The sequence below is a fragment of the Misgurnus anguillicaudatus genome, unplaced genomic scaffold (assembly GCF_027580225.2).
Source record: "Misgurnus anguillicaudatus unplaced genomic scaffold, ASM2758022v2 HiC_scaffold_32, whole genome shotgun sequence".
Lineage (NCBI taxonomy): Eukaryota > Metazoa > Chordata > Actinopteri > Cypriniformes > Cobitidae > Misgurnus > Misgurnus anguillicaudatus.
The window spans coordinates 161583-176801 of record NW_027395282.1 but is presented as its reverse complement, the minus strand read 5'-3'; the positions used below and the strand labels follow the sequence as shown (position 1 = coordinate 176801).

The 15219-nt window shown below is 37.7% G+C and overlaps 1 protein-coding gene across 1 annotated transcript; it reads left to right on the top strand.

Moving 5' to 3' along the window:
• The first annotated feature begins 4225 nt into the window (after window positions 1-4225).
• Window positions 4226-8305, top strand: LOC129453952 (uncharacterized). Its single transcript, XM_055218365.2, has 2 exons — window positions 4226-4376; window positions 7104-8305. Exon 2 carries the CDS (start codon window positions 7109-7111, stop codon window positions 8303-8305), a length of 1197 nt encoding a protein of 398 aa, XP_055074340.2. The 5' UTR covers window positions 4226-4376; window positions 7104-7108.
• Window positions 8306-15219: the final 6914 nt, after the last annotated feature.

The following is a 15219-nucleotide window of genomic DNA, read 5'->3' as shown; positions in this document are numbered from 1 at the left end:
CACCGCCCAGCCGTCAGTCAGCGGGAGACGCTAGAGCTTGCTAACAGCTTATCACGCCACTCAGCCTTGTTTAATTTCAAAAGTCAACAATGGCACAACAAGAAGTGTGTTTTTGGATGTAAGAAGAAGACATCCAGCCTTATGGAAACAATGGATATAGTTTATTATCTGGATTAGCAGCGGAGTTTTGCGTGTGTGTTTAATGCGGTGGATTTTCAGAACCGGGCATGACGAGTTACACGTGGTAAGTAAGACTTCTGTCTTATGTTGGAAATAGTCACGTGCATATTATATAAATGACACGAACATATAGTGAATCATAAGTTAAAAAAGTGTTGTATAGTGTTGCATGACTCGTACTCGCTCCTCCCGTGTTATAACTCCTCCTTCTTCATTTTTTCGAACGTTATCGGAAAGATTCGTTAAAGCTAATCTTTATTTTATAAATCTGATTAAACTAAAGACTCTTCGGAGATATAAAGGATGTCATACTACTCTATAGGTACTCCAGATTAATATCAGAAATGCAGAAACAGCGTGTGTTACGTGAGCTTTAAACTGTCTCCATTTATAGACAATTTGTCTAACTGTTAACTAATAGATGTCTAAACTTTTTGGGATGGTTTCCTGGACAGGAATTAGACTAGTCCTTGACTAAAGTAAATGTAAGAGCTGTCCGAACTGAAAACAACTTGCACTGACATATTTTACAACTAGTTATATTTCCTAATTAAACTAGGCCTAGTCCTAGCTTAAGCTAATCACTGTCAGGGAAACCACCCCATAGAGATTGTTTTGTATCCCTTTTCAGCCTTATTGCACTCTAACTCTTGATCAGATTTCTTTAAAGAGGCATGGTTCAGAGCTGATGCTTCTTAAGAACAGCAATCTTAAAATGTTTGAGTGTCTTTTAATCAATCAAAGTAGCACTAAACGACACCTTTGAACTCATTTTATTAATTGGACTTCAGTTTGCCAGCTTCTGACACAAATTAGCTTTCATTAAAATAATTAGTCTATGGGTTCACTCGTTACTCATTTGTTTGTGACAAGCAGATATAGAAACACCTCTTTTAAAAGAGACAAGTGACACCCAGTGACAAAGTCGCTTATAATGTGAATGTACTTTAAAGGCGGAGTCCACGATGTTTGAAAAACGCTTTGGATAAGGAGACGGGCCGACTACCAAAACACACTTATAGCCAATCAAATCAAATCAAATGCCGGGTTGCGTATGTGTGGGGCGGGTCTATCAACAGAAGGTCCAGATTCTATTGGGGTAGGGGCGTGTTTGTTTAGGTGATTTCAAATATCAACATTTGCTTTCAAACATCATGGACTCCGCCTTTAAGCCTCATTCACATTAACAGCAATTAGCAGTAGCCAAGCAACACATTAGCTTTACCGAATCTTTCCGATAACGTACGAAAAAATGAAGAAGGAGGAGTTATAACACGGGAGGAGCGAGTACGAGTCATGCAACACTATACAACACTGTTTTAACTTATGATTCACTACATGTTCGTGTCATTTATATAATATACACGCGCCTATTTCCAACATAAGACAGAAGTCTTACTTACCACGTGTAACTCGTCATGACCCGGTTCTGAAAATCCACCGCATCAAACACACACGCAAAACTCCGCTGTTAATCCGGATAATAAACTATATCCATTGTTTCCATAAGGCTGGATGTCTTCTTCTTACATCCAAAAACACACTTCTTGTTGTGCCATTGTTGACTTTTGAAATTAAACAAAGCTGAGTGGCGTGATAAGCTGTTAGCAAGCTCTAGCGTCTCCTGCTGACTGACGGCTGGGCGGGGTTTTCCGGGGGAAGTTTTCCGGCGGAAGCCCATATAAAGAAGTGATACATATCGAAAACCCCTGAAACGTCAGTTAGAACCGTGATCGAAAAAAATTAGCCGAAACTTGTACGAACCCTGGCGAAGTGCATTCGGCACAGAAATACTCTGAAACACGCCCAACTGCATTTTTGACACTTTGCCTACGTTTAGCATGAGGAAACAACTCTATAACTGTGTTAATAAGTCAGAATGCTTGAAATACCATTTGACAAATTAGGTGTGCGGTTTACAGAAAATGATATTTTTTTCTATATAACAAATAGATTGTTATTAAATACATTTATAACAATTTATTCTTTATTTTCATTATTATGACAATGGAAGTAAAAGAAGAACCTCAGGAACTGTATGAAATGGTGGAGAGACAACAGGAACTTAATGAAGTCATCACTGAAGAAAAATCATCTGATCGCTTACAAACATCAACTAATAAAAGAGAAACCAAACATTCAGTCGGTTCCCATCAGAATAAAAACAGTTCCACAGATAAAAGACACTACAACAATAACAATTAAGAGAGACGTCACACATGCCAGAAGTGTGGAAAGGGTTTTACGCATAAAGGTAACCTTAAGAAACATTTAAGAATACACACCGGAGAGAGGCCGTACAAATGCACTCAGTGTGAAAAGAGTTTTACTCAGAAAGGGAGCCTTGAGTTTCATTTAAGGATTCACACTGGAGAGAGACCTTACACCTGGCCTCAATGTGACAAGAGTTTCACACTTAAAGGACATCTTAAGGACTCACACTGGTGGGACACCATTCACCTGCGCTCAATGAGTTTTACACTGAAAGATCATCTTAAGATTCACATATCAATTCACAACGGAGAGAAATCTTTCGTTTGACCTCATTGTGGAATGAGTTTTAGACAGAAAAGGCAGCTTAAGAGTCACTTAGCAGTTCACACCAGTGTGAAACCTTTTATTTGCTTACATTGTGGAAAAGGTTATTTACGAAAAACAGTCCTGGAAGAACACATTCAGGAGAGAAACCTTTCACGTGTCCTCAATGTGGAAAGAGTTTCACAAAAGCCTCAAATCTCAAAGTTCAGCAGCGCACTCATTCTGAAGAGAAATCATTCAGCTGTGAGAAGTGTGGAAAAGTATTTGTTTCAGCATTGCTTCTGAAAAGACACCAGAGAATTCATCCCCTTTATGTCGTGTTCACAATGAGCCAAGTGGCTACGACAAGATTGACACTACAGAATGTACCAAAGAAAGCATCAAATAAATTATTTTCCATCTGTGCTCGGGTTCTTCTTCTGAACTGTCCAAGTGATCATCCTCTGGTCTGGCATATCATCCAGAGATCGCTGTCCTGTATTATTCCTAACAGCAAGTCACTTAATTCCTCAATTTTGTCTTTATTTGTTTGTCCTGGTCCACCACCAGTAGTAAATCGCTGTCTTCTAATATCTGTCTTTTATAAGTCAACTTAATGTTCTTTCACATTGTATACTCAGGGAAATATATTCATTATTAATGTTTTATATAACATTATAAATGTTACAAATATATGATTGTGACCCTGCCTGTGAAAGCCAAGCTAGTCAAAAATAGTTTCCCACATAAAATCATCCTACATATTGTCAAGAACATTTATGAAAATCTAATCTTGATATCTTTAATATTGACTGAGAAAGATCATGTGAAAGATTGAAATGATAGTGAATAGGTCAAATCAAACTTTGATGCTTGTTATCACCAGATTTTGTCGACAGGGCACATATGGGAATTGTGCAATAATAGTAATAAAGACATCTCACCTGGTTTTATTTGCATTAAATTAATTGCAAATTAAAATCCAAGTACTTTTTTATTCACTAGCAACATTGTGGTTTTTATTTTCAATAACTGGATGATTTGTCAAAATTTGTTTGATCTCAAATTGAGATTACCTGTTCTTTTTGTTTGAATTCTGAAGTGGCACACTTGTTCTGGTCGTGTCAATACACTCAGAGGTTTTGAAATTATGTTTGTGTCTTCATCAATTGTAAAATTTTGGCAGGATTCTCAATATGTATGAGAAACATAACTTGTTTTTTCTAAGCAAATTCCACACAAATCCAAATCTCAAATGTTATTTTTCTGTATTTTTTAAAGATTTAGAAAATTATTTTGTCTATAATCTCATTATCTGCTAATAAGAAAGCTATAAGGACTAGAATTTGCTTTGGGACTCACGTGATCATTTATGTAATAGCCCTCATTTTTCTCCTTTATTTCTCTTTTTTTGTCTTATTTTTTATTGTTTTAAATTTTCTTACTTTTGCTAGGCTGTATGTTTCTATTTTTCTGCCTTTATGATTATTACCAATAAAAAATAAAAACCAGACCAGACCGTATATTTAGAAACAGCAGGTGTCGCTGTGGCGCTCCAGCAGTAAAGTCAAGAAGAAGATTCACTTCCGCTTCCGCTCTTATAAAACTGAAACACAAACCGCAACAACAGCATTGACGAACAGCGAGTAGAACAAGAAAATAAATCCACACAAGCATTGGTAAACATACTTTTACTCTTTATCATCATTTAAACAAATGTTACTGTTTCAATGCACGTCAGTTACATACATTTCTACTGTTTGTTTACGAGTTGATCCTGACTGAAACACTGTATACTCTGTGCTCAGATCAGATATAAAGCTCAAGACAAACATGAATGTATTTACTGTTGATCATATAGAGAAGGCGAGGAAATTAATTCAGTCTTTAGTTAACACCACATCAGATCATCCTCATCTTCTGCTTTATCATTTACATTTCACTCGTTTACACTTCAAATCTCTTTGTTTACTGTACTCGCTTTCTGATAAACATTTATTTTTAAAACTCTATGTTGTGCACAAAAATGTATTTTTACTCTCTATGTCATGTCTTATCGTTTATTTTGTGAACGATGTTCTAGAAAACTTCTAGTTGAAATCTCTTAACATGTCAGAAGAAAAAAAGCACAACTAGCAGTAATATCTATGAAAAGTAATCTTGGCACAGTTCACTGTATCTTTCATGGTTGACATGTTTTTGACTTTCTGTTTATAATGCAAAACAATGATTTTTATATTTACACTGTCACTAGTCAACATTTTGAAGTGGATCAAAACCTTTCATAAAAGTTGTCCTAAACCAAAATGTGTACCCATTCTTGTCATAGGACAACTTTAACTTTTTTCATCTACTTCAAATGTTGACTAGTATTAGTTACTAGGCTGAGTATTGGATTTAATCCATAGAATTTTCATCATTCTCACAAAAAACATATACAAGAATAAAAAAGAAGATAAATAAAACTCAAGCTCAATGAAAATAAACAGTCAGTGAGGAACAAATGATAATAAATAATAATGTATGTGTATTTATATATCTTATTAAAAGGTAGAAAAGTGATTTAGTCAAGAGCAGTAAGAGATTTTCTCTCAATTCTGCTTGATTAACATGAATGACAGACAGGAGTACAATTAGTTAACATCTCCTTTAAGACTAAAGGCTGGATCTAATATAGAGGGTATGCACGTGACGTCACCTTCGACGAAAGTGACTGTGGTTACGCCCACTGAGTGGCAAAAAACAGAGCGTCAGAATTTGTGTACAGTCAGTGTGAAATCAGCGAAAACGCGTTTAAATTGAAAAAAGCTGTTGTGCTATAGACTGTACTTACAAATTTAACAAGAATTTGGAGCTATCATTTTACAGACTGCTAAGAAACACCGAAAGGAGAAGTAAATGGATCGTTCATGTCAATGTCCACAGACCAAATTATACATGCATGTGTGCATATTTATACATAGTTATTATACACAGTTCACACACACATATATGATGTAAACAAAAACTTTCATTCTGCTATAGATTAATCGCGATTAATCGTTAATGCATCCCTAGTTTAAATGTGCTGTTTCGCATGCTTAAAGATCCACTTGCTTGCTCTCATGCTACCCACTGTGTATGCGCTAATCCTTCAGCTCACTCGGTCAACACCAAAGACTGCTGGATCGTATGTCAACGGTGCCCCAATATTAGTGCATTTCTATACCCTGGGTTAATGTTTTCATTTGCGGTGTCTACAGTCATGATTGGATAAAAAGCGGTCAAACAGACTGAATTAAAATAGCGTTCTGCCACTTTAAATAACTGCTTGCCTCACACTTTTGCATCAGTGACAGAACAGGTAGCAAAGTTAATCTCTCTTGGCTGTTTTTAGTCTCCTGGGATGTCATTATTACTCCCAATTCAGGTGTTTAGGGTTAGGTACACAGATGGTGATATGAGATACGTGTACTTCAGTTTCTGATTGGCTGTCTGTTGCGAAGCACCGAGTGATAACATTTAGGCTTTTCACACCTGAAATTGTTAACCCTGGGTTATTCTAAAACCCGGGTTAACGGAATCCTGGGTTATTTTTTTCATGTTTCACACTGTTCAAACCTAACCAGGGGTTAAGAGATAACCCTGGGTATTCATAATTTGACGTTTCACACTGGGTCAGGAGTCTCCAACCCAGCTCCAACACACCTGTCTGTAATTATCAAGCAACCCTGAACACCTTGATTAGCTACTTCAGCTGTGTTTAATTAGGGTCATAACATTCTAACCCTGCTTCGTTTCACACTGCATGCGTGTGGCAGCGCAATGCGGGGTTAACACCACAAATGCGGAGCTCCGGGGCAGGGTTTCATAACCCTGGGTAAAACACCGCTTTCAAATTACAGGTTTGAAACGGTCCTTAACTCAGGGTTAAAAGCGGGGTTTAGAATAAACATAACCCAGGGTTAAGCGCAGTGTGAAAACCCTTATTCTTACCATGCTACATTTCACACTGCATGTGCTTGGCACCACAATGCAGGGTAAACCCCCACAAAAGTAACCCTGGGTTAATTTCAGGGATAACCCTGCTTCTAAATTACAAATGTGAAACAATCCTTAACCCAGGGTTAAAAGCAGGGTTTAGAGCAAAGATAACCCAGGGTTAGGTGCAGTGTGGAAAAACCCTTAAGTGTTTATTTATTATGACTCAACTTGTATACTTCAATGTTCTGATTTCTTTGTATGAATTTAATATCTGGCTTTATGGCTACATCTGGTGAAAATTTGTCGTCAATAGCCCACTTAGAAATCCCCTTACTGATAAAATGCTGATGTGTCAAATACTTATTTTCCTCGCTGTAAAGTGCTATGTAAAACTGAATTGAATGTTTTCAAATGCATTTCTGACAATTTAATGTTTATTTTAGATACGATGGATGTAGAAGAGCAACTTCAGGACCTTAATGAAGTAGTGGAGAAACAACAGAAGCCTCATGATGTCATCACTGAGGAAAAATCTCCTGAATGTTTACAAATATCAACTAAAATAAGAGAAACCAAACATTCAGTCGGTGCCCATCACCGTGGAAAGAGTTTCACAAGAAACGGACACCATAGGAATGACAAGAGCATTAACAATAAGGAGAGACGTCACAAGTGCCAGCAGTGTGGAAAGAGTTATGCATTTAAGAGTAACCTTTGGACACACTTGAAATCTCACACTGGAGAGAGGCCGCACAAATGCACTCATTGTGAAAAGAGTTTTGTATGTGCAAGAAGACTTAAGGATCATCTAAGGATTCACACTGGAGAAAAGCCTTTCACTTGCCTTCAGTGTAAAATGAGTTTCACAATGAAACAACATCTTCAGAATCACATAAGGATTCACACTGGGGAGAAACCTTACACGTGTCCTCAGTGTGGAAAGAGTTTTGCACAAAAATCAACCCTTATGTCTCATTTAGGGACTCACACTGAAGAGAAACCTTACACCTGCCCCCAGTGTGGAAAGAGTTTCGCACTAAAAGATAATCTTAAGAGTCACATATTACTTCACATTGGTCTAAGACCTTACACTTGCCCTCAGTGTGGAAAGGGTTTTGCACGCAAAGAAAACCTAAGGATTCATGCAGTGCTTCACACTGGACAGAGACCTTACATCTGCCCTAAGTGTGGGAACAATTTTGCGCAAAAATCACACCTTAGGGCTCACCAAAGGATTCACACCGGAGAAAAGCCGTACACCTGCCATCTGTGTGGAAAGAGTTACAAACAGAACGATCGTCTTAAGTGTCACATGAGAAATCACACCGGTGAGAGACCTTACACCTGTCCTCAGTGTGGGAAAAGTTATATACTAAAAGATAATCTTAAGATTCACATATTAATTCACACTGGTCAGAGACCTCACATCTGTCCTCACTGTGGAAAGAGTTTTGTACGTAAAGAAAACCTTAGGACTCACGAAAGGATTCACACTGGAGAAAAGCCTTTCATCTGTCCTCAGTGTGGAAAGGGTTTTGCACAAAAATCTAACTTTAGGACTCATGAAAAGATTCACAACGGAGAAAAACCATATCCATGTTCACATTGCGGAAAGAAGTTCTTGAGTTCATATGAATGGAACTAAACTATCCCACTCTATCGCTGCAAGCCCACAGATTTCAACCAGAAAACAGCAAGCCCCAAAACCACCAAAGCCAGTGGGCCCAGTTCCCCCTCCTCGTCCTGTGAGAGCTCTTCGGTCTCTGACACAACGCCAAGGCACACACCCTCCTCCATCTGCTGTAGGTGAACCAAAAACAACTGATAATGGCTCTCAGTGATGTGTTTCGGGTTCCTGCTATGAGAATACTAATACTTTTATCAAATGTTTACAAAAGCAGGAACTCAGTGTGCCTATATCTTTCTCTATTTCTGTTTTAGTACATGATAGAAAGTGTAAGGCTAGATCAAATCGTGTGGCAAATCAATCTAATCTGCTGCCTGTGACTTGTCAAACTAAGATCTCTGTTAGGGAAAAAAATTGTACTATTAAGTTAGCACTTTTAAATATCTGTTCACTTAAAAACAAATCACTTCTAGTCAGCGACTTAATAGCCACAAACAACCTGGATTTTATGTTTCTAAATGAAACATGGCTAGAAGAAAGCTACAGTGCAACAGTCCTTAATGAAACAGCCCCTCCTAACTTTACCTATTTGAGTTTTTGCAGAGCTGCTAGGAGGGGTGGAGGTCTTGCTGCTCTTTTTAAAGATGTCTATCAATGTAAGCAAGTGTCATTTGGGAATTACCCGTCTTTTGAACATCTAGGTATTGTGTTGAAAGGTACCCCACGCATTCTACTGATCATTATTTACAGGCCCCCAAAATACTCTCCAGCATTTGTTGAGGACTTTACAGAACTGTTATCAACTATTTCCTCAGAGTTTGACTGTTTTGCTATTGCTGGAGATTTTAACATTCACATAGATAAGCCAGAAAGCATTATGACAAAAGATGTCACAGCTGTTTTAAATACTTTTGATCTGACTCAACATGTACATGGACCCACACACAATCGTGGACACACTCTAGATTTAATTATCAGTAAGGGTGTAAACATTTCATCAGTTGTTATTAAGGATGTAGCACTGTCTGATCATTTCTGTATTTTCTTTGATATATTAATCTCTCCTACTATTGAAACTAGATCTGTGTCTGTCAAAAAGAGATCCTTAAATGAGAACACCAGTGTGCTATTTATGAAGGCTATATCTTTAACACCAAGCATATCTGCAGACTCTGTTGATTTTCTCCTTGATTCCTTTAATTCGAAAGTTAAGAGTGTAATCGATGATATTGCTCCTGTAAAAGTCAGGAAGAAGAATGGCAGGCAAAAATCACCTTGGAGAAACTCAACAGAGGTGCAGAATATGAAGAGACAATGCAGAAAAGCTGAGCGCATGTGGCGGAAGACAAAACTTGTAGTCCATTATAATATCTATAAAGACAGCCTTCGTGCTTTCAGTGTGGAACTAGGCAAAGCTAGACAGACTTTCTTTTCAAATATTATAAACAAAAACATAAATAACACACGCACTCTTTTTGCTACTATAGAGAGACTAACAACCCCCCCAAGTCACATTCCAAGTGAAATGCTCTCAGACAGCAAATGTAGTGAATTTGCTAACTTCTTCTCTGAGAAAATCAATAATATCAGAAAGGTGATCAGCACATCCTTGAGCTGCGCCGGGGTCAGACAAATCAGACCACAACATCAGAAAGTAGTTACGATGTCTGATTTCGAAGCAGTTGATGGTAAAATTTTGGAAGAAACAGTACAGCATCTTAAAACATCAACCTGTGCCCTTGACACACTCCCAACATCTTTTTTCAAAAGTGTCTTTAACTGTTTAGAAGCAGATCTCCTAAAAGTGGTAAATTCATCACTTCACTCTGGGACTTTTCCAAAGTCCCTTAAAACTGCAGTTGTTAAGCCCCTCCTGAAAAAGAGCAACCTAGATAACACTGTATTGAGCAACTACAGACCAATCTCAAATCTTCCTTTCATAGGCAAGATCATTGAAAAAGTTGTTTTCAATCAGCTGAACAAATTCTTAATTTCTAATGGTTACTTTGACATTTTTCAATCTGGTTTCAGACCACACCACAGTACAGAGACAGCGCTCATAAAGATAATAAATGATATTCGCCTCAACACAGACACAGGCAAACTATCAGTGCTGGTGCTACTCGACCTCAGTGCTGCTTTTGACACTGTCGATCACAACATACTTCTTGACAGGCTGGAAAACTGGGTCGGACTTTCTGGGGTGGTCCTGAAATGGTTCAAGTCATACTTAGAAGGGAGAGGTTATTATGTAAGTATAGGTGGCCATAAATCTGAGTGGACATCCATGACATGCGGAGTCCCGCAAGGCTCAATTCTTGCGCCACTCCTGTTCAACCTGTATATGCTCCCACTAAGCCAAATAATGAGAGAGAACAAAATTGCCTATCACAGTTATGCAGACGACACCCAGATCTACTTAGCTCTATCCCCTAACGACTATAGCCCCATTGACTCCCTGTGCAAATGCATTGATGAAGTTAACAGTTGGATGTGCCAAAACTTTCTTCAGTTAAACAAAGAGAAAACTGAAGTCATTGCGTTTGGAAACAAAGATGAAGTTCTCAAGGTGAATGCATACCTTGACGCTAGGGGTCAAACAACTAAAAATCAAGTCAGGAATCTTGGTGTGATTCTGGAGTCTGACCTTAGTTTCAGCAGTCATGTCAAAGCAATAACTAAATCAGCATACTATCATCTCAAAAATATCGCAAGAATTAGATGCTTTGTTTCCAGACAAGACTTAGAGAAAATTGTGCATGCTTTCATCACCAGCAGGGTGGATTATTGTAATGGCCTCCTCACTGGCCTTCCCAAAAAGACCATTAGACAGCTCCAGCTCATTCAGAACGCTGCTGCCAGGATTCTGAGCAGAACCAGAAAATATGAACACATCACACCAGTCCTCAGGTCGCTACACTGGCTACCAGTTACATTTAGGATTGATTTTAAAGTATTATTAATGGTATATAAATCACTCATTGGACTAGGACCTCAATACATTGCTGATATGCTCATTGAATACAAACCTATCAGATCACTCAGATCATTAGGATCACATCAGCTAGAAATACCAAGGGTTCACTCAAAGCAAGGAGAGTCAGCTTTTAGCTATTATGCCAGTCGCAGCTGGAACCAGCTTCCAGAAGAGATCAGATGTGCTCCAACAGTAGCCACATTCAAATCCAGACTCAAAACACATCTGTTTAGCTATGCATTTACTGAATGAGCACTATGCTGCGTCCGAACTGATTGCACTATATTATATATGCACTATTTTAATTACTTTCTATTTCTCTTGTTTTTATTCTTATTTTTAACTGTTTTATACTTTTATTCCTGTTTTATTCTTTTTCACACATTTAAACAGTTTTTATTAAAATCACATTTATTTTCTTTTAATTGATATTTCAATTTCATGTATCTTTGATTTTTGTTTTCTCATTTCTATGTAAAGCACTTTGAATGACCTTTGTGTATGAAATGTGCTATACAAATAAACTTTGCCTTGCCTTGCCTTGAATGGAAAAGACACGAGAGAGTCCATACTGGAGAAAAACCATACACGTGTTCATATTGCGGAAAGAGTTTTTCTGCTTTAAGTTACTGTAAGATACACGAAAGAAGTCATACTGGAGAGAAGCCACATCACTGTCCTCTATGTGGAAAGAGTTTCACTTCGACAAGTAGTGTAACAAGACATAAAAAATCATGTGGAAATCAGTCACAAACCCTCGATCATACGATTAATATCCCCTAACACCTGTGCACTTTCATTTACAGTAGGTGCGCCTCCATGTATGTATACTTTACCCAACCCAATAAACAAAACCCTTTATTCATCACCATATTCTGTTGATTACATGCTTGTTTTATTAGTGTATCAAATTTTGTTCGTTCATAATATCTCCCCCATATTGCCTTTTATATGAGGGACATTCCTTTCTAAAATCATTCATTGGGTCATCTCTGTCTTTACATCTCAGTATTTTAGGATACATTTTAGTCCTTTCAGAACTCTCATGAGGATGCTAAACTAGACATTTTCAGTGTACTTCTAAGTTTGTGCCAGGCCTAGGCCTTGTCTTTCAATTTACCAAGGATCATCTGCATCAAACTGGTTTTCTTTCTCATCAATCCTTTCAGCCAAGAACTGGAGCCTCGTCAAAGTACATCAGGACACTTTCTTTTAATGAGCAAGACATACAAGCACATAGTCTTATTCACTGATGCATCACGCATCATTATCCCCTTTTAACTAAGGTGCATTAAGTAATTATTAATTAACTAACTGATGGTTCGTTTTAGGCTTGGATCTGCTGAGTTACAAATACTGCCAGAACTTCATGCTTTATTATTTTCTCTACTTAAACCTTTACCTCCTTCCAAATGCTAAACTGTTTGTATGTGTGGGTGTTTGTATGTTTAGATTAGTATAGGGTGTTTTCCCGGACAGGGATTAGACTAAACCTAGAGTAAAATAAATGTAAGAGCTGTCCAAACTGAAAACAACTTGCACTGACATATATTAAAATACATCAGTGCCCTTTGTTTTGTCTTAAAATTCACACAAGTAATGGGTTTAGTAAGGCATGTTTGTTAAAACTAGTTATATTACCCAATTAAACTAAGGCCTAGTCCTGGTTTAAACTAATCCCTGTCTGGGAAACCACCTCTGTGTGTTTAGTTAGTCAATAAAGTCTATGATTATAATCTGGAGTCACTAATAATTAAAGGTATCGCTACCTGCTCTTAAAGCTGTTGGATCAATTTTAGGATATTCATCTCCTTAGCCAAGAGAGTTATATCCTAATATAGTTTATGGATCAAATATACGCTGACACTCGTCTAGCAAATGTTTAGTCGGACATCCAAGACATATATTTAATCCACATACTTACAGTATTGTTCAAAATAATAGCAGTACAATGTGACTAACCAGAATAATCAAGGTTTTTAGTATATTTTTTATTGCTACATGGCAAACAAGTTACCAGTAGGTTCAGTAGATTCTCAGAAAACAAACAAGACCCAGCATTCATGATATGCACACTCTTAAGGCTGTGCAATTGGGAAATTAGTTGAAAGGGGTGTGTTCAAAAAAATAGCAGTGTCTACCTTTGACTGTACAAACTCAAAACTATTTTGTACAAACATTTTTTTTTCTGGGATTTAGCAATCTTGTGAATCACTAAACTAATATTTAGTTGTATGACCACAGTTTTTTAAAACTGCTTGACATCTGTGTGGCATGGAGTCAACCAACTTGTGGCACCTCTCAGCTGTTATTCCACTCCATGATTCTTTAACAACATTCCACAATTCATTCACATTTCTTGGTTTTGCTTCAGAAACAGCATTTTTGATATCACCCCACAAGTTCTCAATTGGATTAAGGTCTGGAGATTGGGCTGGCCACTCCATAACATTAATTTTGTTGGTTTGGAACCAAGACTTTGCCCGTTTACTAGTGTGTTTTGGGTCATTGTCTTGTTGAAACAACCATTTCAAGGGCATGTCCTCTTCAGCATAGGGCAACATGACCTCTTCAAGTATTTTAACATATGCAAACTGATCCATGATCCCTGGTATGCGATAAATAGGCCCAACACCATAGTAGGAGAAACATGCCCATATCATGCTCCATGCTTTACTGTCTTCACTGTGTACTGTGGCTTGAATTCAGAGTTTGGGGGTCATCTCACAAACTGCCTGTGGCCCTTGGACCCAAAAAGAACAATTTTACTCTCATCAGTCCACAAAATGTTCCTCCATTTCTCTTTAGGCCAGTTGATGTGTTCTTTGGCAAACTGTAACCTCTTCTGCACATGCCTTTTTTTAACAGAGGGACTTTGCGGGGGATTCTTGAAAATAGATTAGCTTCACACAGACGTCTTCTAACTGTCACAGTACTTACAGGTAACTCCAGACTGTCTTTGATTATCCTGGAGGTGATCATTGGCTGAGCCTTTGCCATTCTGGTTTTTCTTCTATCCATTTTGATGGTTGCCTTCCGTTTTCTTCCACGTCTCTCTGGTTTTGCTCTCCATTTTAAGGCATTGGAGATCATTTTAGCTGAACAGCCTATCATTTTTTGCACCTCTTTATAGGTTTTCCCCTCTCCAATCAACTTTTTAATCAAAGTACGCTGTTCTTCTAAACAATGTCTTGAACGACCCATTTTCCTCAGCTTTCAAATGCATGTTCAACAAGTGTTGGCTTCATCCTTAAATAGGGGCCACCTGATTCACACCTGTTTCTTCACAAAATGGATGACCTCAGTGATTGAATGCCACACTGCTATTTTTTTGAACACACCCCTTTCAACTAATTCAACTAATTGCCCAATTTCACAGCCTTAAGAGCGTGCATATCATGAATGCTGGGTCTCATTTGCTTTCTGAGAATCTACTGAACCTACTGGTAACTTGTTTGCCACGTAGCAATAAAAAATATACTAAAAACCCATTCTGGTTAGTCACATTGTACTGCTATTATTTTGAACAATACTGTTTAATTGATCACTGTCCATTGAAAGTACTTAACTTTTGAGCTAATGCTTGTTTCCCTTAATTAGGATGGTGGAGAATGTTTTAGGGGATAATAGAATGAAAATCAAACTTTTCATGTTTAAGTGCAATAATTGTGTCCCCATTGCTTCTATCAACCTAGAAAATGTGAAAAAAAAGATTAACCCAGTAACTTTCTTTGGGTAAGCCATTTTCTGCAAGCTTGTGAAAAATTAGGTCTTTCAGATTTTGCCTGTTTTGTGAGGTAGGTAGCAAGGCGAATTACAATAATACCGCTCCCTAATCGGCACTATCCAACCACAGCACTGCCATTTAGTGCAGAGAGAAAGAAAAAATACTTGACAGCATAATTGAGTTTTAATTACAACAAACCACCATCAATGTGATCAGTGTTTGCATTTC